This window comes from Oncorhynchus keta, chromosome 23 (assembly GCF_023373465.1).
Source record: "Oncorhynchus keta strain PuntledgeMale-10-30-2019 chromosome 23, Oket_V2, whole genome shotgun sequence".
NCBI lineage: Eukaryota > Metazoa > Chordata > Actinopteri > Salmoniformes > Salmonidae > Oncorhynchus > Oncorhynchus keta.
In genome coordinates this window covers 28,905,229-28,932,088 of record NC_068443.1, presented here as the reverse complement: position 1 = coordinate 28,932,088, position 26,860 = coordinate 28,905,229, and the positions used below count along the sequence as shown (strand labels likewise).

The 26,860-nt window shown below is 40.9% G+C and overlaps 1 protein-coding gene across 10 annotated transcripts in view; it reads left to right on the top strand.

The window, feature by feature from the left end:
- Positions 1 to 7,998: 7,998 nt before the first annotated feature.
- The window catches only part of LOC118402117 (astrotactin-1-like), a 243,218-nt gene continuing 224,356 nt past the window's right edge, over positions 7,999 to 26,860 (top strand). For 7 of the 10 annotated variants that reach the window (XM_035800041.2, XM_035800040.2, XM_035800037.2 and 4 more), the window contains exon 1: positions 8,001 to 8,560. In XM_035800041.2, coding sequence (XP_035655934.1) covers positions 8,278 to 8,560 — 283 coding nt within the window. In that variant the 5' untranslated portion in view covers positions 8,001 to 8,277. Of the gene's footprint in view, positions 8,561 to 26,860 lie in introns of all 10 variants that reach the window. The other 3 variants (XM_035800039.2, XM_035800038.2, XM_035800042.2) reach the window with 2 other exon arrangements.

Below are 26,860 nucleotides of genomic sequence, written 5' to 3'. Positions count from 1 at the left end.
TTTTGACCTGACTGCAGTTTGGCGTCGTAACCGACATCAGTGGGCAAATGCTCACCTTCGATGTCCACTGGCACACTGGAGAAGTGTGCTCTTCACGGATGAATCCCGGTTTCAAGTGTACCGGGCAGATGACGTCGTGTGGATGAGCGGTTTGCTGATGTTAACATTGTGAACAGAGTGCTCCATGGTGGCGGTGGGGTTATGGAATGGCAGGCATAAGCTACGGATAATGAACACAATTGCATTTTCTCCATGGCAATTTGAATGTAGAGATACCGTGACGAGATCATGAGGCCCATTGTCGTGCCATTCATCCGCCACCATCACCTCATGTTTCAGCATGATAATGCACAGCCCAATGTCGCAAGGATATGTACACAATTCCTGGAAGCTGAAAATGTCCCAGTTCTTCCATGGCCTTCATACTCACCAGACATGTCACCCATTGAGCATGATTGGGATGCTGTGGATCGATGTTTACAACACCATGTTCCAGTTCCCGCCAATATACAGCAACCTCGCATAGCCATTGAAGACAGTGGAATGTAACAGCTATAGGTTTAGGCTACTAAATTATACTCAAATTGTCCCTATACCCATCACGAGGTTGCTACAACCTAGTCTATTAATGAAAGTTTACAACATAGGTGCACACAGGTTGATAGATACATTTAAGGTGACATTCAATACCGCATTGCACACTCTTCCCTGCATCTAGCTGATACAGGGTGTGATTATTAGTCCAACAGTTGCAAACGAGAGTCCAACAGTTGCAAACAAGAGTTTCTATTGGACAAATTCAGATATGTTTTTCCCCGTTTTGTTCCGTTTACTTCCGTTTAAGAAACGTTTTGCAACAGAATCGGCAGAATGAATACACCCCTGATCATGCGAAAACAGAGTTCACTCTCATAACAGCCATGTTGTATTCCTTCTCTTCCCTTTGCTTTCCCTTGTGGACTTCAATGCACAACAAATCAGCTGTATGTGAACAGGCGAAAAACCTTTCCAAGCCAAACCATATTAGCTACAGTAACATCACAGTCAGCATAGCTAATATAACTAACACGTGAGTAAACCCGCTACAATCATGCAACTACTTTAGTAAGCAGTTACACCAGCAGGCCCCAGTAGCAATAAATTAGTAATACCAAAAGCTGACCTTGACTTGGAAGAGTTCCAGTGTTGTGTTGGAAAGTCATAGCATCCCCTTTGTTTGAGCAGGGTGTTTCAGTTGACTAAACTTGTTAGCTGCAATCGCTAGCTAAGTAAGTGAAGCTGAATGTAAAAAAATTACAATCTCTCTATTCTCTCTTGCTCCTCCTTCAATTTGTTCAATCTGTTCAACTATTGTATTTTTTTTAGTATAGTTTTATCTGAAAATGATAACTTTTTAAGTGTTTACAGTTAAACATTTTATGAAATTCACTGAGGAGAATGGTCCTCCCCTTCCTCCACTGATTGAAGAGGAGTGGGACAACATTCTACAGGCCACAATCAACAGCCTGATCAACTCTATGTGAACGAGATATGTCACACTCCATAAGGGAAGGGTGGTCACATCAGATACTGACTGGTTATTTGATCCATGCCCCTACTTTTTTTTAAGGTATCTGTAACCAACAGATGCATATCTGCATTCCCAGTCATGTGAAATCCATAGATTAGGGCCTAATTTATTTATTTTAATTGACTGATTTCCTTATATGAACTGTAACTCAGTAAAATCTTTGAAATTGTTCCATGTTGTGTTTATATTTTTGTTCAGTGTAGTCATGATAGCTGGATAATATTAATGTATTACATGACATCCCCCATTCTCTGATCTTCTTGGCTCTAGATATGTTTTTTTAGAATATTTTTAGAATGTCAATTGTCTTACCTTCTTGGCCTTGATAAAATAAGTTCAAGCTCAGTTTGGGGTTGGAGCATTTCTGTGGTATTTTTTGTTACATACAGTGGGGCAAAAAGTATTTAGTCAGCCACCAATTGTGCAAATTCTCCCCCTTAAAAAGATGAGAGAGGCCTGTAATTGTTATCATAGGTACACTTCAACTATGACAGACAAAATTAGAAAAGAAATCCAGAAAATCACATTGTAGGATTTTTTATGAATTTATTTGCAAATTACGGTGGAAAATAAGTATTTGGTCAATAACAAAAGTTTATCTCAATACTTTGTTATATACCCTTTGTTGGCAATGACGGAGGTCAAATGTTTTCTGTAAGTCTTCACAAGGTTTTCACACACCATTGCTGGTATTTTGGCCCATTCCTCCATGCAGATCTCCTCTAGAGCAGTGATGTTTTGGAGCTGTTGCTGGGCAACACAGACTTTCAACTCCCTCCAAAGATTTTCTATGGGGTTGAGATCTGGAGACTGTCTAGGCCCCATTCATTCTTTCCTTTACACGGATCAGTTGTCATGGTCCCTTTGCAGAAAAACAGCCCCAAAGGATGATGTTTCCACCCCCATGCTTCACAGTAGGTATGGTGTTCTTTGGATGCAACACTCAACACGACGAGTTGAGTTTTTACCAAAAAGTTATATTTTGGTTTCATCTGACCATATGACATTCTCCCAATCTTCTTCTGGATCATCCAAATGCTCTCTAGCAAACTTCAGACGGGCCTGGACATGTACCGGCTTAAGCAGGGGGACACGTCTGGCACTGCAGGATTTGAGTCCCTGGCGGCGTAGTTTGTTACTGATAGTAGGCTTTGTTACTTTGGTCCCAGCTCTCTGCAGGTCATTCACTAGGTCCCCCCGTGTGGTTCTGGGATTTTTGCTCACCGTTCTTGTAATCATTTTGACCCCACGTGGTGAGATCTTACTTGGAGCCCCACGCAAGATCTCATTTTGTCTGTCATAGTTGAAGTGTACCTATGATGAAAATTACAGGCCTCTCTCATCTTTTTAAGTGGGAGAACATGCACAATTGGTGGCTAACTAAATACTTTTTTGCCCCACTGTACATACAGTAAGTCTCCTCCTTGCATAGCAATATCTTTTTTAAACTGTAATGTTGCCCTGAACTGTGTTAGTTTTCTAAATGTGTGATATTTCACATTAAGGTGTTAAAGTCAAGCCACAGTCATTTCAATTAACATAAATTGAGGTATTTTTTATTTAACTTATGAATTTACTTGATAAACACAACAATGTAAGGGTGGCTGTAGGGCTATTTCCTCTAATAGCCAAACACAACAAGCTTGTGTGAATGCCCACAACTCCTTGGTCTCTCGGACTCCCAATGTCATGGCAATAAGACAAAGACAATTAAGGTGTAAATATGTCCACAACATCTCAGAGGGAGTTGGGTAATTTTCTACCCTCATTTGGCTAATTCCCAAGTCACCCCCAAATTAGAAACCTTAATGACAGCCAATAAGCCACAGATGGTCAAACTTTAGGAAACACAAGCCTTCTGATCTTTGTGCCTCTTGTGGCATCGTTTTACATGCCAACTATACATTACCTTGCCAGATGCTTTTGGCCCAAGGGGGTGATCATGCCTATAACTAGAAGGTAAGGCCTTTGTGGTGCGTTTAAGGGAGTTCTTGCCCACCTCTACACTCTGAGCGTGGGCCGCTTAGAGACTCAGGTAATCTATCCTGGGATGCCATGTGGCAGATGTATCCCACTGCAATTTGTCTTCTGAAGTTGACATATAAAAAATTCCAAAGGTACAATCTCTTGAGAAGAAGCTGACAAGCTTCCATTTTGGATGTGGACACTTTAAAGAGCTGGTCGACTCACATTTGGTGATTTGATTTTAGCAGTCTTCTATGGTCCAGGAATTGCTGTAACTATAGGCTTTCATTATTTTTGCTACAGGCTCGGCCTCAATGGGCCGATCCAGTTTAAAAATGTAGTGTAGACTAGAACTTAAAATGGTTGTAGAGTTCACTCAAAAAAAAATTATCTCGCATGTTATCATTGTGGCATTATTGGTCTCATCATCACTCAATTATAACCATCTTAGTCAAATACTTTATTTGCCTATATTCTCTTTTTCCAGTTGCTACTCAAAGTGAGGGTGATTCTTAAACCTCTACTGCACCCTCAGGCAACAGAACATCTTATCTTACCTCACCCCCATATTATTATTTTTAAATGCCTACACATGACAATATGTGATGACATGTCTGTAAACAATCCAATGAGATCCAGAAGTTGGTATGATCTAACAATTGGGGCAGGGGGCTTTTTTTTCAGGAAACAGAGCGACGTGTGCACATGGTGTGAGCAAAGGGTCAGCTACAATTCATTTTTTTGCATGTTGAAATAGAGAACTTGACAATTAAAAATATGTACTTGTGTAAGAACCTACAAAGAAGAATATTTCATAGGTTAACATATTTCGTTTTGATATATATAATTTTTTTAAATAGTTTTATTTTTGTTGCCTCGGGGCAATGTTGTGCAGTTAGGCTACCCTTTTGTGTTGCCTCAAGGCAACGTTGTGCAGTTAGGCTACTTTTCAGGGCAATGTCATGTTCAGTGAAAAACATGTACAATTATGTTAAATGATGGCCTTCGTCAATGTTTTAGCCAAAATATTCACTGACACTCACAGGAAATGGACACAGGGACATTCGATCTGCTAAAGTAGCCTAATTGAGCAGTTAGAATCATACCCTCTGATACTGAGGACAGTGCGCTTTAAGACAGTGACAGCGAGGAAGAATGGACCCCCGAATCAGGTTTGAGAGGCAGTGCAATATTAGTTTATGCCCAACTTGTATTTTCCTATGAAAATAGTTATTTCTTCTACTATATTCCACTTAGTAGAAGTTCTGAAAATATCAGATTGTCCTTGGTGTTTTAGTATCCTTATGCCACAGTGTTTCCCTGAGTTGTTTGAGGTTATAGTGATATATTTGTATTATTGAGACTTTCTCAGAAAGCTTAAAACTTCCAAAAATAGGATGGAATATTATTTTTCATGAAAAACCTAAATGTGTGCAGTAGAGGGATAGGGTCATGGAATGTCAATCACATAAAACTCAAACATATTCTGGTGAATATGGTTAAGGATCTGAAATACCGAATTCAGTTCTATCCTTATTTTTAGGCATTTCAAGGATTTTGCTTATTTTATTCCAAAATAGTTCAAGACCCATAGGAAATTGTGGTTATACAGTGCATTTGGAAAATATTCAGACCCGTTGACTTTTTCCACATTTTGTTACGTTACAGCCTTATTCTAAAATGTATAACATTACATTTTTCCCTCATCAATCTACACACAATACCCCATAAGGACAAAGCAAAAACAGTATTTTAGCAATGTTTTCAAATTTACAAAATATAAAGAGCTGAAATATCACATTTAATAAAGTATTCAGACCCTTTACTCAGTACTTTGTTGAAGAACCTTTGGCAGCAATTACATCCTTGAGTCTTCTTAGGTATGACGATACAAGCTTGGCACACCTGTATTTGGGGAGTTTCTGCCATTCTTCTCTGCAGATCCTCTCAAGCTCTGTCAGGTTGGATGGGGAGCATTGCTGCATGGCTATTTTCAGGTCTCTCTGGAGATGTTCAATCGGGTTCAAGTCCGGGCTCTGGCTGGGCCATTCAAGGACATTCAGAGACTTGTCCCGAAGCCAGTCCTGCGTTTTCTTGGCTGTGTGCTTAGGGTCATGGTCCTGTTGGAAGGTGAACCTTCACCCCAGTCTGAGGTCCAGAGTGCTCTGGAGCAGGTTTTCAGCAAGGAGCTCTGTACTTTGCTCCATTCATCTTTACCTCGAGCCTGACTAATCTCCCAGTCCCTGGTGCTGAAATACCTCCCCACAGCATGATGCCGCCACCACCTTGCTTCACCGTAGGGATGGTGCCATGTTTCCTCCAAGTGTGACGTTTGGCATTCAGGCCAAACATTTCAATCTTGGTTTCATCAGACCAGAGAATTTTGTTTCTCATGGTCTGAGACTCTTTAGGTGCCTTTTGGCCACTCTACCACAAAGGCCTAATTGGTGGAGTGCTGCAGAGATGGTTGTCCTTATGGAAGGTTCTCCCATCGCCACAGAGGAACTCTGAAGCTCTGTCAGATTGACCATCAGGTTCTTGATCACCTCCCTGACCAAGGTTCTTCTCCCCCGATTGCTCAGTTTGGCCGGGCGGCCAGATCTAGGAAGAGTCTTGGTGGTTCCAAACTTCTTCCATTGAAGAATGAGGCAACTGTGGTCTTGGGGACCTTCAATGCTACAGAATATGTTGGTACCCTTCCCCAGATCTGTGTTTCAACACAATCCTCAATACCTTAGACCTCATGGCTTGGTTTCTGCTCTGACATGTACTGTCAATTGTGGGTGTGTCCAATCAATTGAATTGAATTGACCACATGTGGACTCCAATCAAGTTGTAGAAACATCTCAAAGATGATCAATGGAAACGGAATGCAGCTGAGCTCAATTTCGAGTCTCATATCAAAGGGTCTGAATACTTGTGTAAATAAGTAGATTACTTTCTGAAGGCACTGTACGTAGTTTTTCTGTAGGGCACACATTTTACATGTTTTTGCTTTCTATGAAAACAGAGTAGTCTACTGTATAGGTGGGGGTTTGAGCATAAAATCAAATTCGCTCATTATAGCAAGCACACAAATGAGTAATTCCTAGATTGGGAAAAAAAGTATTTTTGTCTCCCAGATGTACTTTTTACTGATGAACCATTTCAATAACTAAATCTCTCATAATTACCGGCTACATGACACGCCAGAGTGTTATTGAAGAAAATAAAACCTGATGCTGGTGTTGCTCATCTCAGGGGTGTTTCAATATGAGGACAACAATAATCCCCAAACTGTCTGTTCCCAAATGGCACCCTTTTCCCTTTATAGTAAACTACGTTTGACAAGGGCCCACAGGGCTCTAGTCAAAAGTGATGAACTATATAGCAAATAGGGTGCCATTTGGGAAGTATAGTAGACACTGTAGACCGCAATAACATGCCAATGAGACATGTGCTGCTGAAAGATCACCCAAAAATAAGGGATATCATAGAACCAGAGATTGCGATTGTAATGGTGATGGTGCTGTCTTGCTCTGTCCCACCCTGAGAGCTCAATTATGGTGCAGGTCACAGTTGGAAATAAAATGTAATCACAGAACCGCTATACAGTTTGCTAAAGCCTTGCTCGAATGCTGGAAGGAGCTCAAGATTACACAGGGAGATCATTCTTAGAACCAGACTTTGTGCCCTCCCTCCCTCCCTCTCTGCACCTGCCACTTGCCACTCAGATGTTCTCTTTCTTTCTGCTCCCATGGTTTTCAGACTAGAGGCTGTGCAAAACCCCATGCAAACTTTATTCTTTATGAATATTGATGCCTCCACTCTCTTGCAAGTTTCTTGCAACCACCGCATTAATATATGCATGGGGTCTGTGATAGTTTGAGTTATGCAGTGTTTATTCCATCCAGTCCTCCTGATATTCATTGATTGTTTACTTTTCATGTTTCAATGATAGCAAGGTAGGATAATCCATAATTTACTATTTTCAATTTAGGTGACCTCGCATATTGGAGTTACCTCTGGGTTTATTGACAAGGCAGATGCTGTAATAAAACACAGGGCTGATGTTTTCTGATGAATACTAACAGTTTGTTTGGACCATTGCAAATCCTCACAATATGTGGAGGCAGATGGTGACTGTCTGATCTCGTTTGGGGATTTTCATATGATGCGTTTAACTTTTAGGATATGCAGATTTGTCTCTCGTATGTTTTTTTTTTGCTGTAGCCTAAGCATACACGTGTATGCCTACTTATTCAAAGTGTAATATTTTTTCATGAATAAATATATTTACACTGTAGTCAACAAATACAAATACAAAAGACGATTAAATAAATACATGCTGTAACTGAAGCCTATAATAAACCCCTATGAACGTTTTGGCGCGCAATTAAACATGATCCCATATTGCACTAGTCTAGTGGGCTCACTGACAGTTAAGCAGAATTACCAATGGCTTGATGTGGACAATTCCAATATTGGGGTCAGTAGTGCTGCGCTTATTTTCCTTCCCCGCAATCACACTCCTAAACTGCATTGAAATGATCACAAATAATCTTTAACCATGTGACAGAGCATATGGGGATTTATGCGAAATAAGAGGCGTTTATTTTCTGCAGGCAACAATCCGGAAATGTGTGCTTTGCACGCGCATCCCCCTTGCTCTTCTTCCTCCTGCATGCAGCCGTATTGAAGGGAAGCTGGTTTGAACAGAGACGAGAGGGAGATACGAAGCCGCTGTGATTTCAAGCATTAGGATGGGTCTGAGATTGCTTTTCTCGCTCGCATGGATTCTTGCCTTCAAAGCTGCTAATATTCAAGGTTTGAATACCGACGAGGACCATTCTCAAGATTTGGAATGCAAAATGAAAAGCGTCACCGTGTCTGCGCTGCCGTTTTTGAGAGAAAACGACCTGAGCATCATGCATAGTCCGTCGGCCTCCGAGCCCAAGCTTCTGTTCTCCGTCAGAAATGATTTTCCGGGGGAAATAGTCGTCGTGGACGATCTAGAAAACACCGAGCTACCCTTTTTCGTCCTAGGTGAGTTCGGATGATACATTCTCAACGTTCAGAATCCTCACTTGCAATGCCCATGCTTCATAACTGTTTATTATTGTTATTAGGAGACTGCTTCCGCCATGTCCATTATTACACGTGAGATTAGTTCATACAATACAATACACACTAGGCCTAACTAAAATTCCTCATAATTTCACAGTGTACAGTTAGTAAGCTACATGTCGAGGTAAACATGACGACAATAAGCCTATTTCAAATGCGAATCAGCACTGTAGACCTATGCATAGCAAATAGAAACGAGCATAATAACTAGTAATACAAAAATGTAATTGACATTTTACAACAACTTTGCTAGTTTCAGGTTTGTTATGTGCTATCAATTACTAGCATTGATAGCTGAAAGTGCAGGCCGCGAACCTATTGATGATGGAATAGCCACTCCATGGAATGTATGTACAAAATATTCAAGCTATTTGCAGATCCTATGACCTCACTGAGATTAATAGATATATGTGTTTACTTGCTGGGAGTGTTAACAGGTGTAGAGCTATATCACTACAACCTGTGATGTTTACAATTCATAGATTAGCCTTGATTGTAGACTCAACTCTTTAGAATAGCCTTGATATTTGATACCCACTCCAACAATAATATAAACAACAATACATTTAAGTAATGTTCATTTTCACATGTTTACAAAGTAAGTCAATGGTTTTGAAATGTACCTAACTCCACTATTATAAAAGGTTATTTCATTCTCATGGGGAAGGGGAAATAACAGGGAGAGTGGTGTTCTGTTTATAACTCTGGCCGCTGTCCATGGTGCTGATTTGACAGAAAGGACTCTTTGAATGGGATTGTCTATTCACATGGCAGAACAATCTGTGCAGCTAGGAAGTGTGATGTGGGTCTATGTATGCATCCCAAATGGCACCCTATTCCCTGTATAGTGTATTACTTGTATGGGCCCTGGTCAAAAATAGTACACTAGATAGGGAATAGGGTGTCATTTGGGATGTAACCTAGCTGTAGTAAAGTTGTGACAGGTATTTTTGGCCTATAAGGTTCCCATTGCAGTATCATCCTGGTGACAGAGGTGTCATGACTTCACACAGCCTGCCCTTACTTGAGTCTTGGCAAACATTTGGAGTTCAGCCATATAGTGTTGTCACAGGCCAGTCTGATATCATTCTAATAGTGATATCCAGGGATTGATTTAGTGTCTATGTTTACCGCTAGAATGCATAGCATTCCAAAATTAGCTCTGCATTGGTCCTACTCTCGTTTCAGAGACCAATGTAGGACTTGTATTGTTACAGGCCAATATGATATCATTCTAATAGTTATATTCAGCCATTGTTTTGGTATACTGTATGCTTACAGCTAGCAGGAGTAGCATGATTTGTCATACTACTGTATTAGTGCTTCTTCTGGGATTACAGTAGCTGCTCACTTGTATTCAATTGCTTTTCTATTACTTTTCTATAACATAAGACCTTTCAAGCCCATGTGGATTTGAATTTAATAAACTTTCTTAATCCAACAAGGGGAAATTGGATTTGTCTCCAACAAAACACATACAAATGTTATTGTATTTTAGCAACACACATCAAACAGTGGTTAGAATAATGCAACAAACATAGCACTTAGAAAAAAGTTAAGTTTATACATATCTCCGCTGTTTAAAACAAATTGTTAGTCTAAAAGAAATGTGAGATAATGTTAAGATGCTTTTTGTAGGGTTAGGGTTAGATCAAGTTTATGAAGTGCCTGGCTGGGCTGATGAGACCATGGATTGCGCTGTCCAATGGAACAGAGTAAATAGGCATTTCAACATCATAGATTTAGCCGGTGGTAACTTGTGGACGAGACAGCGTCTGGAATGCAGTTTCAACCAATCAACATTCAGGATTAGACCCACCCGTTGTATAAATATCTCTAACGGTTGCCCCATCATTATGTACATGATGTCAGAATGCACTCACTGTTCCAAAATGGGATTGTTACACAACAGATAGCCACGCTGTCCTCAACGAAGACACACGCTGCCTGCTATTTATCTATAGGCTATATTTCAACTTGTCCATTTTAAATCATTTTGAATTAAGGTGTGTTCACATGGAAGTAGCCCTTTCACTGTTACGGACGACTTATGTTTGAGGCTTAGCTGAACCGGACAAACTTCTCTCTTCGATGAGAGCCCAAGCACCTCCTCAGTGTTTCCCCAGATCAAGTATGCAGACGTTTGCGCAGTCGAGCACAAACTTTTTCCCCCTGGCACATTTTCTGGCTGGTGCTCGCATTGCCTTCATTGTTGTTTTCCTTACAAATAATAACTTTGAACGTGTGCGTTACAGTCAAAGTAAGTGCCTTATTTTCTGTATATCCTGTTGTCGTTTTTGTCACGTTCTGACCTTAGTTCCTTTGTTATGTCTTTGTTTTAGTATGGTCAGGGCGCGAGTTGGGTGGGTTCTCTATGTTCCGTTTTCTATGTTGTATCTTTGCGTTTGGCCTGGTATGGTTCTCAATCAGAGGTAGGTGTTGTTATTTGTCTCTGATTGAGAATCATACTTAGGTAGCCTTTTCCCACTTGTGTTTCGTGGGTGTTTATTTTCTGTTCTGTGTTTGTATTTCACCGTTCAGGACTGTTTTCGTTTCGTTCTCGTGTTTTGTTGTTTTGTTCGAGTATTCGTGCTCATTAAAAGCGAATATGAATACTTACCACGCTGCACCTTGGTCCTCCTCTCTTTCTCCCAACGACGAACGTTAAAGTTTCTTCTGTAGCATAACATATGTACACTACCGGTCAAAAGTTTTAGAACACCTACTCATTCAAGGGTTTTTCTTTATTTTTACTATTTTCTAAATTGTATAATTAATAGTGAAGATGTCAAGACTATGAAATAACACATATGAATCATGTAGTAACCCAAAACGTGTTAAACCAATCAAAATATATTTTATATTTGACATTCTTCAAATTAGCCACCCTTTTTGCCTTGATGACAGCTTTGCACACTCTTGGCATTCTTAAGACGTTTGAGCCAATCAGTTGTGTTGGGACAAAGTAGGGGGTTATACAGAAGAGCATTACTTTAAGACATGGTCAGTCAATATGGAACATTTCAAGAACTTTTAAAGTTTCTTCAAGTGCAGTCGCAAAAACCATCAAGCACAATGATGAACCTGGCTCTCATGAGGACCCCCAAAGGAAAGGAAGACCCAGAGTTACCTCTGCTGCAGAGGATAAGTTCACTAGAGTTACCAGCCTCAGAAATTGCAGCCCAAATAAATGCTTCACAGAGTTCAAGTAACAGACATCTCAACATCAACTGTTCAGAGGAGACTGTGAACCAGGCCTTCATGGTCAATTGTTCTGCAAAGAAACCACTACTAAAGGACACCAATAAGAAGATGAGACTTGCTTGGGCCAAGAAACACGAGCAATGGACATTAGGCCTGTGGAAATGTATCCTTTGGTCTGGAGTCTAAATAGGAGATTTTTAGTTCCATCCGCTGTGTCTTTGTGATAATTTCCGCATTTCTATTTCCCACTGTAAAGCATGGAGGAGGAGGTGTTATGGTGTGGGGTGCTTTGCTAGTGACACTGTCTGTGATTTATTTAGAATTCAAGGCACACTTAACCAGCATGGCTACCACAGCATTCCGAAGCGATACGCCATCCCATCTGGTTTAGGCTTAGTGGGACTATAATTAGTTTTTCAACAGGACAATGACCCAACACACTTCCAGGCTGTGCAAGGAGAGTAATGGAGTGCTGCATCAGATGACCTGGCCTCCACAATCACCCGACCTCAACCAAATTGAAATTATTTGGGATGAGTCGGACTGCAGAGTGAAGGAAAATCAGCCAACAAGAGTTCAGCATATGTGGTAACTCCTTCAAGACTGTTGGAAAAGCATTCCAGGTGAAGCTGGTTGAGAGAATGCCAAGAGTTTGCAAAGCTGTCATCAAGGCAAAGGGTGGCTACTTTGAAGAATCGCAAACATAAAATATATTTTGATTTGTTAAACAGTTTTTTAAAACAATTTTTGGGTTACTACATGATTCCATGTGTGTTATTTCAAACGTTTGATGTCTTCACTATAGCCGACAAAGTAAAAAATCTGTTGTTCTCCCCTGAACAAGGCAGTTAACCCACTGTTGCCCGGTAGGTTGTCATTGTAAATAAGAATTTGTTCTTAACTGATTTGCCTGGTTAAATAAATTCCAATTATTGTATAGGTTGTAAGGGACACATATGATGTGTGTAAAATATTTCTTGAAGGTTCTACTGATTATGATGAGCTAATGCTAAGCTATTTGCCAGCTATGTGTGGAGCCATATTTGTTGACATTATATGATGCGTTCTGGGTGTCACGTAAATGTCAGACCAAAGATGTTATAACAAAATGAGATGAGGGACGGTTCACTCATCTTTCGAGTAATCTTCCGGAAGTGAATGAAGGGAAGTTAATGATGGTAGACAACACACCCCCTTCAACATGCGTACTGAAAACAGACCAACGTCATCTTGTTTCTTCTTCTTGTCTTTGGTTGACCTGATGGAACAGACATGGCGGTGCGCACAAACTACCCGTCTTCAGATTACTTTTGATTTTTAGAAAGTGCTAAGCCCAATAATTTTGATCAATGATGAGCTCACGCATGATGTGAGGAATGTTTTACTTACATTTTTATTTATTTATTTAACTAGGCATGTCAGATAAGAACAAATTCTTATTTACAATCACGGCCTACCCGGCCAAACCCTAACCCGGAAGACGCTGGGCCATAAGACTCCTGAACATCTAATCAAATGGTTCCAGACTATTTGCATTGCTTCCCCCCCTTTACACTGCTGCTACTCTCTGTTGTTAACATCTATGCATAGTCACTTTAATAACTCTACCTACATGTACATATTACCTCAACTAACCGGTGCCCTCGCACATTGCCTCTGTACCGGTTCCCCCCATATATAGACTCACTATTGTTATTTTACTGCTGCTCTTTAATTACTTTTTACTTTTATTTCTTATTCTTATTTTTTTTTAACTGCATTGTTGTTCAGGGGCTCGTAAGTAGCATTTCACTGTAGGCTCTACACCTGTTGTTTTGGGTGCATGTGACTAATAAAATGTGATTTGATTTGATTTAGTCATTTTTATATGAGCTAATTCATATTATGGTTCTGTCAAGCCGAGAGTTAGATAAATACTGTATGACCACTTGTGTTAACTCAATCTCAGCGCTTGGACTAAATTCGCAAAACATTTTCCGGATTGGATGATTGTGTTATGATGTCACCACAACTTTAAATCTCCCAACATTGCATCCAAAAATAAATTGGTCACATCCAAGGGCGTCAAAGAGTTAAGATGGTCATACCAAGGATTATTTAACAATTTGATTTAGAATTTTTTAGACCCCTTAAGGTATAAAAGAACGTGGGATTTTTTTTGGGGGGGGATGAAACATTGAATTTAGCGTTACTGCTATTAGCCAAAATAAACACTTTGAATAACAGATTCCCTACATGGAACAACAGACAGTCAGTCCCAAAAAATGATCAGGTAACCATTTAAAAAACAAATGTGTACTTGTATTCATCTCCTTATATTAGGCACTAAACTATCTCCAAGTATGTAGACAACCCTTCAAATAGGTCCTTGGTTTCAACACATCACTACCGAGTTCCAAACGGCCTCTGGATTTATTTCAGCACAAGAACTGCACACATGCCAAAGATCAACATGCGCAATGCCTAGTGTTCGGCTGGAGTTGTGTAATGCTCGTCACCGTTGGACTTTGGAGTAGTGGAAAAGCGTTCTCTGGAGTGATGAATCACGCTACACCATCTGTCAGTCCGGCGGAAAAATCTGGGATTGGCAGATGCCAGGAGAACGCTACCTGCCCGAATGCATAGTGCCAACTGTAAAGTCTGATGGAGGAGGAATAATGGTGTGGGCTGTTTTCATTCTTAAAGCTAGGCCACTTTGTTCCAATGAAGGGAAATCTTAACGCTACAGCATACAATGACATTCTAGATGATTCTGTACTTCCAACTTTGTGGCATCAGTTTGGGGAAGGACCTTTCCTAATTCATCAAGACAATGCCCCAGTGCACTAATGCTTGTGGCTGAATGGAAGCAAGTCCCCGCAGAAATGTTCCAGTGGAAAGCCTTCCCAGAAGAGTGGAGGCTGTTATAGCAGCAAAGGGTGGACCAACTCCATAATAATGCTCGTGATTTTGGAATGAGATATTCGACGAGCAGATGTCCACATACTTTTGGCAACGTAGTGTACTTTTTTTTTTCAACTGATACTAGTGACCTTAAGACGGGTATTATGAGGCTTGCAGGCATCCTAGAGCAAAACAGAGAACACAATCATTATGTTCGTGAGAGTCTCATCTTTCAATAATATGTTGTAGGTTAAACCGTTGTTTTCATGAGAAGACCGGTTTTCATGGTCTGACAAACACCGCTCTAGCTCTGCCACCTTTAACCATAGATGCAGAAAGGCGATATCGGAGGATACGGTGGATTGAGACGCAGCCCATGCAAAAAAAGACGTCTCTAGCTTAAAGGAACAGATTTGGATGGGGATTTTTTTTATTGTGTTAATTCGAATTCCATGGGGTCGGAAGGGGTCATTAACCAATCACAGTCCTCCTTTTAGGACATTCAGCAATTCACCAGCAGAGTGAGTTCCCTTTGAATCCATTTTCCAATTCACTGTGTTGGTGGTGCTCATAAAATGTATCACACCGTCAGAATTAGCCAACCCTGGAAATGTTATGTACTTGTAGAGTATATTGTTCCAAACAATATGTCTTAAAATGAACAAAATCCATAAATGTATTTTTTTGAAAATTATTTTTGAATTTTGAATAAACAAATGTGAATGTTTTTATTTCAGAATCAAGACCTATTCCATATTTTAGAGCACACACTAGGAGCATAATGACAGCGAGATGTCATGTCTGTATCATGTATGGTTTACAGATCATAGGGTCTTTCTTACAAGAGGTATGTATAAGTATAGAAAGGGCCTAGAATGGCCACTTTTATCATGATATATTTGTGTTACAAATGTATAAAGCATTTCAAACACACTTCCTCCCAATGAAGGTTCTATGTGAGAATTGCCAGAACAAAATGAGATACCCAAAATATTGTGGAATCGCCCTAGACTTTGTTTTACTCTTTATAGTGTATACTTTTAAGTGTAAAGTGAAGCCATTGGGGTACAAAATACATGACAAAACACATTACAAAAAGTATGTACATTACAAAAATTGGCTGTTCAGAATGCATGGCCAAAAGAGTGCGACACCCAATTCACATCACTAATAGAGTCTGCTCTGCAAGTCACATTGAAGCAAATTTGTGGGAGGGGACATGTATCAACAATGTTACCGCTAACATATCCCACTCAAAAGGAGGCATGTCTGCTAGATCATTGCTCTGATTTCAATCACATACCGCCATACTGGCGTAGCAAGTATTTGTGATTTGCCTAGTATCACGTAGTAATGACTAGGGATGTAACGATTCACCAATACACATTGGATATGAGTGCATCGGTTAGTGGGTCCTCAAATCGATCCAAATGCTGTAACGATATTCGTCTGAGGAAGAAGGAGTAGACCAAAGCACAGCGTGGTACGTGTTCATATTTCCTTTAATTAACTGGACACTAAATACAAAAGAACAAGAGAATAAATGAAAGACAGTCCCGTATGGTGCAAACACTGAAACGGAAAACAACTACCCACAACCCATAGTGGGAAAACAGGCTGCCTAAGTATGGTTCTCAATCAGAGACAACAACTACCCACAACCCATAGTGGGAAACCAGGCTGCCTAAGTATGGTTCTCAATCAGAGACAACAACTACCCACAACCCATAGTGGGAAACCAGGCTGCCTAAGTATGGTTCTCAATCAGAGAAAACAACTACCCACAACCCATAGTGGGAAAACAGGCTGCCTAAGTATGGTTCTCAATCAGAGACAACGATTGACAGCTGTGTCTCATTGGGAACCATACCAGGCCAAACACCTAGAAATATAACACACAGAACCAAAACATAGAATGTCCACCCCAACTCACGCCCTGACCAACCTAAAATAGAGACATAAAAAAGGAACTAAGGTCAGGACGTGACAAATGCAGCATACACCGGTCAGAAAATGTATTCAAACATGAATTCACTTTTTTTGTTGTTGCTCATATTACTTTCTTTCTACCTTCCAAAAATGCTTCTTATCTTTTTTTATTTAACTAGGCAAGTCAGTTAAGAACACATTCTTATTTACAATGACAGCCTACACTGGCCAAACCTGGACAATGCTGGGCCAATTGTGCGCTGCCCTATGGGACTCCCAATCACGTCCAGTTGTGATACAGCCTGGATTCAAACCAGGGTGTCTGTAGTGACACCTCTGGCACTGAAGATGCAGTGCCTTAGATCGCTGCACCACTCGGGAGCACTTTTGTGACAACTGATGCATCCTGTCCTTCAGTGTCAAACTAAACATGTTAGTGCGTTGACAGTCATTTTGCATGCCTAACAACCCCAGGCGATAACAGTAGCCTAGTCAGACTGTGCACTGTGCCCAGCTTCACACGCTGACCAAAGAGAGGTAGGCCTATTCCTGATCTTGCACATCTACGCAGCACCTTCAGCCTTCAAATGCTTGTAAAATGGCTTATGCAAAATGAGGTGTTATTAGTTGAGTGATAAACATTGTAATTTGCTAGGTTGTTGTTATCAAATGTGCTGTTGAAAATGGTATTTTACTGGAATAAAAGTAGGCGAAGCCACTGGAGACAACACTCATCTGGCTATACCTGCTGATCGGGGCTTACATTCGATTTGATTTTCAATTGTTCAGGTTCAACATCAGCAATAGTTTTGGTATTTTTGCTTTAAACAATCAGTGTATATGGTAATTTTTAGATATACAGGGTAAAGTTTATAATTACATAAAGAGGATAGCAATCGCTTTTGCGAGCCGCACTGCATGGCCGAAGCACCAAGAGCTAAGAAGCTCATTATGTAAAAACTTCCAAGCGGTGAAAACCATTTGATTTTGGCTAATGGGGGTGAATTCCAAAGTTGTGCTATTGTAACATTGTTTCTGGGCTTGAACCAAGGACTCTCTGAACACATCGACATGAACTGTCTCACACGAAGCATCGTTACCTATCGCTCCACAAAAGCTGCAAAGGAAACAGGAAACATCACCGATTGTAACGCTACTAGCGCACATCACTAACTAGCTAGCCATTTCACACCGGCTACACTATATAGTCATCTGCTATGTCATAGTGTAGTTCATTTCTTAAGGTAAATATTAATACATTACTAGCTCAAACACTTAATCTGCAAAAATGACAAATACATACACACCCCCCCCCTAATCTGATAGTGAGATAGTAGATGCCCAGTCATCCTTATGGCTCAGCTCAGATGCCTACATACACCATAGACATACATAATGTACACACACACACACACACACACACACACACACACACACACACACACACACACACACACACACACACACACACACACACACACACACACACACACACACACACACACACACACACACACACACACACACACACACACACACACACACACACACACAGAGAAAAGTCAGCTCATACAGATCCAGCTCAAAGAGGCCCACTCCATCAGCAGCAGATTTTCATTTAGAATGGAAAATGTTAGTGCAGTGTAAGTGCATCGAAACATATCGTTCCTGTATCGTAAGGAGGCCATGTGTCTAGATACGTAGAGAATCCTCTTGAAAAGGGGATGCTGCACATGCCTAGCAATGACAGTAGTATGCTCACTTAGTTTGCTAAAGACAATATTTGCTGAAAAATGAGGTATGACACCATTACACTATCCAGGATATTTTTTCTGCATTTCATAACTTCAAACACAAGTCCTTGCAGCCAGGATTATAATAAATTGTTCCAAGTAGATGTTTGCTGTGCTAATTCCAAAAAGAGTCCATGTAAAAAAATATATCTACAGGGAAAAACACACGCAGGATATCAAAGTTATATGCCGAGTATTTAAATGTAGTTAGAGCCATCACATGAACATGGTGTTTATGTGATGGCTCTAAATGAAAATACTAAGCATATTACTTTGATATCCTGTGTGTGCTTTACCCTGTGGATATATTTCCATGTCTCATTACTCATAATGCATTGCTAGGGTAAACCGTTGGGACAAACACCAAAGAGTCTGCTCTGCCAATTGAATTGGAGTCACAGCCTATGTTTCAATAGAGGTACAGTGCGTTCGGAAAACATTCAGACCCCTTGACTTTTTCCACATTTGTTACGTTAGAGCCTTATTCTAAAATTGAATTAAAAAAATAAATCCTCATCAATTGACACACAATACCCCAGAAAAACCGTTTTTTTAAAAACCTTTTTGCACAAAAGCATTCAGACCCTTTACTCATTCTTTTTTTGAAGCACCTTTAGGAGCAATTACAGCCTTGCACTGTCTTGGATATGACACTACAAGCTTGGCACACCTGCATTTGGGGAGTTTCTCCCATTCTTGTCTGCAGATCTTCACAAGCTCTGTCAGGTTGAATGGGGAGCGTCGCTGCACAGCTATTTTCAGAGATGTTCGATAAGGTTTAAGTCCGGGCTCTGGCTGGGCCACTGAAGGAGATTCAGAGACTTGTCCAGAATCCACTCCTGCGATGTCTTGGCTGTGTGCTTAGGGTCGTTGTCCTGTTGGAAGGTGAACCTTCGCCCCAGTCTTAGGTCCCGAGTGCTCTGGAGAAGGTTTTAATCAAAGATCTCTCTTTGCTTTGCTCTATTCATCTTTCCCTCTGTCCTGACTTGTCTCCCAGGCCCTGCCGCTAAAAAACATCCCCCCCAGCATGTTGCTGCCCCCAACATGCTTCACCGTAGGGATTGGGCCAGGTTTCATCCAGACGTGACTCTTGGCATTCAGGACAAAGAGTTCAATCTTGGTTTTATCAGACCAAAGAATTTTGTTTCTAATGGTCTGAGAGTCCTTTAGGTGCCATTTGGCATACTCCAAGCTGCCTGAGATGGTTATCCTTCTGGAAGGTTCTCCCATTTCCACAGAGGAACTCTGGAGTGCTTTCAGAGTGACCATCGGGTTCTTGGTCACCTCCCTGACCAATGCCCTTCTCCCCCGATTGCTCAGTTTAGCCAGGCGGCCAGCTCTAGGAAGAGTCTGGGTGGTTCCAAACTTCTTCCATTTAAGAATTTTGGAGGCCACTGTGTTCTTGGGGACCTTCAATGCTGCAGAATGTTTTGGTACCCTTCCCCAGATCTGTGCCTCGACACAATCCTGTCTCTGACATTCCCTGCCAACTGTGGGACCTTATATAAACAGGTGTGTGCCTTTCCAAATCGTGTCCAATCAATTGAATTTACCACAGGTGGACTCCAATGAAAGTTGTAGAAATATCTCATACACTGGGGAGAACAAGTATTTGATACACTGCCGATTTTGCAGGTTTCCCTACTTACAAAGCATGTAGAGGTCTGTAATTTCTATCATAGGTACACTTCAACTATGAGAGACGGAATCTAAAACAAAAATCCAGAAAATCACATTGTATGATTTTTAAGTATTTAATTTGCATTTCATTGCATGACATAAGTATTTGATCACCTACCAACCAGTAAGAATTCCAGCTCTCACAGACCTGTCAGTTTTTTTTAAGAAGCCTTCCTGTTCTCCACTCATTACCTGTATTAACTGCACCTGTTTGAACTCGTTACCTGTATGAAAGACACCTGTCCTCACACTCAATCAAACAGACTCCAACCTCTCCACAATGTCCAAGACCAGAGAGCTGTGTAAGGACATCAGGGATAAAATTGTAGACCTGCACAAGGCTGGGATGGGCTACAGGACAATAGGCAAGCAGCTTGGTGAGAAGGCAACAACTGTTGGCGCAATTATTAGAAAATGGAAGAAGTTCAAGATGATGGTCAATCACCCTCGGTCTGTGGCTCCATGCAAGATCTCACCTCGTGGGGCATCAATGATCATGAGGAAGGTGAGGGATCAGCCCAGAACTACATGGCAGGAACTGGTCAATAACCTGAAGACAGCTGGGACCACAGTCTCAAAGAAAACCATTAGTAACACACTACGCCATCATGGATTACAATCCTGCAGTGCATGCAAGGTCCCCCTGCTCAAGCCAGCGCATGTCCAGGCCCATCTGAAGTTTGCCAATGACCATCTGGATGATCCAGAGGAGGAATGGGAAAAGGTCATGTGGTCTGTTGAGACAACGATAGAGCTTCTTGGTCTAAACTCCACATGCCGTGTTTGGTGGAAGAAGAATGATGAGTACAACCCCAAGAACACCATCCCAACCATGAAGCATGGAGATGGAAACATCATTCTTTGGGGATGCTTTTCTGCAAAGGGGACAGGACGACTGCACCGTATTGAGGGGAGGATGGATGGGGCCATGTATTGCGAGATCTTGGCCAACAACCTCCTTCCCTCAGTAAGAGCATTGAAGATGGGTCGTGATGGGGTCTTCAAGCATGACAACGACCCGAAACACACAGCCAGGGCAACTAAGAAGCATCTCAAGGTCCTGGAGTGGCCTAGCCAGTCTCCAGACCTGATCCCAATAGAACATCTTTAGAGGGAGCTGAAAGTCCGTATTGCCCAGCGACAGCCCCGAAACCTGAAGGATCTGGAGAAGGTCTGTATGGGGGAGTGGGCCAAAATCCCTGCTGCAGTGTGTGCAAACCTGGTCAAGAACTACAGGAAACTTATGATCTCTGTAATTGCAAACAAAGGTTTCTGTACCAAATATTAAGTTCTGCTTCTCTGAAGTATCAAATACTTATGTTATGCAATAAAATGCTAATTAATTACTTAAAAATCATACAATGTGATTTTCTGGATTTTTGTTTTAGTTTCCTATGTTTCCTATGTACCTATGATAATAAATTACCGACCTCGACATGCTTTGTAAGTAGGAAAACCTGCAAAATCGGCAGTGTATCAAATACTTGTTCTCCCCACTGTAGATGATCAATGGAAACAGGATCCACCTGAGCTCAATTTCAAGTCTCATAGCAAGGGTCCAAATACGTATGTAAATAAGGTAGTTCTGTTTTTTATTTTGAATACATTTGCAAAAATGTCTGAAAACCTGTTTTCGACTTTGTCAATATTGAGTATTGTGTGTAGATTGACCCTTAGAATTATATCAACTTTACTCAATAGTATAGAGCTGTAATGTACCTTTTGTCCTCCGATAAGCTAATAAATCAACTTTTGGGAGGGAGATTTCTCTGTATTTACTCTGGCAGCCGCTGATCATCCCCATATGCTGGATGGCATCACATGTAGATGCTGATGAATTACAATTCATTGTTAATATGAAATAATGGAATCATGTGGTATAGCCTACCTCTGGGGAATAAACAGTGGCTCACACGATCCCATCATTATGAACATGCATGGGTATTTATTAGTAACTGAGAACATTTGCAAAGTTGTGTGCGCACCCTGATATCAATAATAAAGACCGTAGCTGTTGATACGGAGGTTTCGCCCATGCCCCTGCTCGTCCCTCATTCTTAAGGCTAAGTATCCTGATCACGTTCTGCACGTGTGTTATTTTACATACACATTCGGTTTTCTAATGTAGCTGCTGCTCACATTCACATTTCTCTCTTTTACTCACCCTCTTCTGAACCATGATGATGTAGCCTATGTCTCTGCCTCATACCTCTGGACAGCTGAAATAAAACCTTAAGGCGATTGAACAAACATTCATACAGTATGAAGGTTACAACCTCTATCTGTCTGTTGTAACGGGTATTGCAGTTGCACAAGCAGGATGCAGTCCCTACACTTTGGAGAAAAAACAGCTTTTTGTGTGATGATGCCTCCTGGGCAGCTTAGCCAATGTTTGCGATGATGATGATGATGATGGAAATATACATTCAATTGCTCAGTGGCGGTTCTCAGTGGCGGTTATGGCTCCCTGAGCGAACCCCTCCTTCAAACTAAATTGCACAACAAATTGTATCTCGTACTTCTGAGTGGGAGACCTTCCCAGGCAGTAGCCTGCCTAGCTCGCAAACTAGAATCAGGGCACCCACTCCGACAAGGTTATTTGACCCACAGTCCCACACTGTGACATGATATCACTGACGTGATGCGCAAATGAGCGATAAAAAAATGATCTATATATATAAATACTTTTTTTTGTTTTGTGCAGGTGCCCCATGCCACCCCCGGCAAGATGCCGCCCAGGATGGCTGCCCATGTCGCCTATACCTAAATCGGTCACTGCAATCGATAATTTGACTGCAGCTGTGTCTTGCTTTGTTCTACCTCTGGGCAGCCAAACGTTCTAGGAAGCCGAGTGTCTATCCAGACCGGTGAAAAGAGTCTGAAAATGGACGAGTTCGTTTTGCATCGCCCGGCACCATAGTTATGCCACATATGTATATGCCGATATTGTGGCGAGAATAATGAATGCTTAGTCCAGAGTTAAAGCTAGAATCCTTAATTGATGCGTACATTTTCGGATTTGAAAATATATTATTATATTATGTGTACCCATTTATTCTCGAAAACGATGGTCAGTCCTTGCGTCAATAGCTCTGTCTATGAATTTTAGTGGTTGCATTTCTCCAGGCCCATCCCTCTGCTTTTAACCAAAACAGAGCCGAGGTGCGTGGTTCGTTATTGCTTCAAATAAGTTTAAGGATTATATATTTAAATCACCATCCCAAAGTTGTTGTTATAAGCCAGTTGGCATTTGAGGATTATTGAAATTCTTTGTCGTTCTTACCTTCCTGCTCCGTAAATTAATAGGAACCAACTCTGTGTGTGTTTGTAGCTCTGTACAGTTAGCAGAAATTCCAGCCCTTCCCAGGCTAGCCAATGTATTGTTTTAATTCCAAATGCTGCTCCAAAAAAAAAACTTGTGGTTAATTTTCCCTATTAGTTGGCATTCAGATTTGGAGTAGCAATAGCAATGGGATATCAGTGTTCCCATGACAGGGTTTTACCCAGATTTAAGGTCATTAGTCAACTTCGTGATAAATGCTGCTTCAGGTGTTTACACCTCCAACTCCACAGTCTATAAATACTTCACGTGTCCTTATTACGAATGCAGTGTTAACAGAACACATGCAAGAGTTGAAGCAATTTTTAATTGGATATAATGGGTTCCCTTTTAGTAATGCCCTGTGCTCTCAAAAACCACCACACACTCACACACTGACAAGTACAGGCATGCATGCAAATACAGCATACCCACACAGTACCAATTATATTATAGTACCAACATGCTTATTTCTGCTACAAAGAAACTGCAAGGCTGAGTTGAACTCCAGGGTAATAGTTAAGTAGGTAGGTAACTTGATGATCAATCTTAAGTCCACAATTCTCCACCAGTTTTCTCCGGTGAAATCTATCCTGGACATCAAGCACAGGATTGCTTGGTTTGTTTGTCAGGCATTTCTACAGAGATAGAGCACAGAGAGATTATTTGCCAGTGAATGGTTTCCATGGCAACGTCTGAGCTGGCACTTCCCTTGAAGAGAGGTTGTAGCTATGTGAGCACCTTTGTTGAAAATCAAATGAAAATGCCCCTGTGTGGATCTTGCCAATACACATGGTTTCTGGTGCCTTTTTTGACTACTTGAAAACAATCAAAATCAAGTCTACTTTTTAAAATCTAATTTAATATTAGGTCTAGTCTAAATCAATATTCAATTGTATATCTAGGCCTATTCTCAAATACATTGGCCGTGTTGCATTCATATTTTGGAAATAATCAGTCAAGCAAAGCATGTGAAATAATATTGTGCTGTCATTAGCAAAGGAGTTTTGTGTCTGCAGACTGCATTGTCTCAATAGTTTGTCGATATAGTTGTCAAACCGTATTACAGGCCACATGCTTTAATTTCACTCTTGGGTTAGGAAGGCTCAACTGGGTGCGGTGAAAGAATGTGAAATGTACATGCAGTCTCACATATACTGTACTGCAGAGAGCACATTCTAGGTACCCTAACAGAGCAACAGTGGTTAGGAATATTCTTGTCCTTTGGAAAGAGGGAGACAGTCTTGTAATTTATGGCACTTCACGAACAGCAGCCTTCAGAGGCAAATAAAAAAAAAGATTGAACGATGTTACCAGATAAAATGTACAGAGAGATCTTGGGCTCATCTCTTCAATTAAAACCAGTGTCCAGACGTTTCCAGGGTATTAAGGGTAAGATACAGCTTTTTCCCTATTTCCTCGTCCAGAATCCTTATTACATTTCATACAGTATTAGTCAATCTTCAGATACTGACCTGGACATTCCCAGTGATCTCTCAACCCTTGAAGAAGGCATTAGTCATTCCAAGTCATCAAAAGGAATGAAGCACTGACTTGTGATCTTTCTTGAAGTACCAAAAGGCCAGTCTAGGCATAAAAGGGGTCCAAAGAAACACCATTCTCATAAACTGTGGGAGTCTCTTCCACATGCAGGGTACTTTATAATGGGATTATGGACCTGATTGTATCGTCGCCAAACCCACTGGCTCCAGGTCATCAACAAGACCCTGCTAGGTAAAGTGCCCCCTTATCTCAGCTCGCTGGTCACCATAGCATCACTCACCTGTAGCACGCGCTCCAGCAGGTAAAATCTCTCTGGTCACCCCCAAAACCAATTCTTTCTTTGGCCGCCTCTCCTTCCAGTTCTCTGCTGCCAATGACTGGAACGAACTACGAAAATCTCTGAAACTGGAAACACTTATCTCCCTCATTGGCTTTAAGCACCAACTGTCAGAGCAGCTCACAGATTACTGCACCTGTACATAGCCCACCTATAATTTAGCCCAAACAACTACCTCTTTCCCTACTGTATTTTATTTATTTATTTATTTTGCTCCTTTGCACCCCATTATTTGTATTTCTACTTTGCACATTCTTCCACTGCAAATCTACCATTCCAGTGTTTTACTTGCTATATTGTATTTACTTTGCCACCAATGGCTTTTTTTTGCCTTTACCTCATTTGCTCACATCGTATATAGACTTGTTTATACTGTATTATTGACTGTATGTTTGTTTTACTCCATGTGTAACTCTGTGTCGTTGTATGTGTCGAACTGCTTTGCTTTATCTTGACCAGGTCGCAATTGTAAATGAGAACTTGTTCTCAACTTGCCTACCTGGTTAAATAAAGGTGAAATAAATCAAATAAAAAATGAATGCAAAGGGAGGGGTAATACTCCCCAGATTATTAGTGATCAGAGAGGTTTCGATATTTATTTTAACATGACACTGAGCAATTTAAGTTACATTCAGTGAAGTTACTCAATTCGTTTTATTCAAAACTGCAACATGTAACTTTTTGGCGCGACCCGGCCACATTCACATCAACGTTATAGATATGTCATTCTCATTGAAAGAAAGTTTAAGAAGCTTTAGATCTGTTCTACAGTATGTGGGCTATTTCTACGCTTTGCGTTCTTATGTTTTGTTTTTGCTTCTTGTACTTTCGGTTTTGTACGCCAGCTTCAAACAGCTGAAAATATAATATTTTTGCTTATTGAAAAGATATTTCATAGCGGTTTAGATGGTACAAGCTGAGTGCTTGTTTTTTCACATAACTGAAATTAGGCAAACTATTAGAATTTTAGTAACCGGGAAATGGCGGAGCGATTTCTGAATATTGCACCTTTAGGTTTTCCATTGGGCCGTTTAAAGCGTAATGTATTCGTAATTTAAGCTTTTTTGCCAATATTGAATTTTGTACTTTTGAAAGTAGCAGGCACAAGTTGGTGACTTGGGAAAAAAAACTTTTGAGTGACACCTGAGTTTGGCACAATGGAAGTGACCCTTGTAATACTGGTAGTGGGGAACACACTGTCATTTCCACCACTCTCCAAACCAGCACTCATTTCAGGGCTTTCTGAGCTGTTCACTGCCTGGAAGCTGATCCTGCAGTCTCTCTAAAGGATACAGGTCTATCTTCTTCAGGTGGAGACTTTTTCCATTTCCATCCACTTAAGCTACTACGAGGGCTGACAAAAGAAATGTTCTATATGGAATTGACATTTTGTACAGCAGTGCTACTCAAGGAAAGCAATTTTCTAATGAGATGACACTGCTGGGGCACTTGTCTGACCATGTCACAGTCGCAAAGATAGAATGGAGGAAGTTTAAGGCGAGGATTAGTAGACCTTTCCACCATAGCACAGGGTTATCTTTGCAATAGAATGGTAAATGTATGCCAGCCAT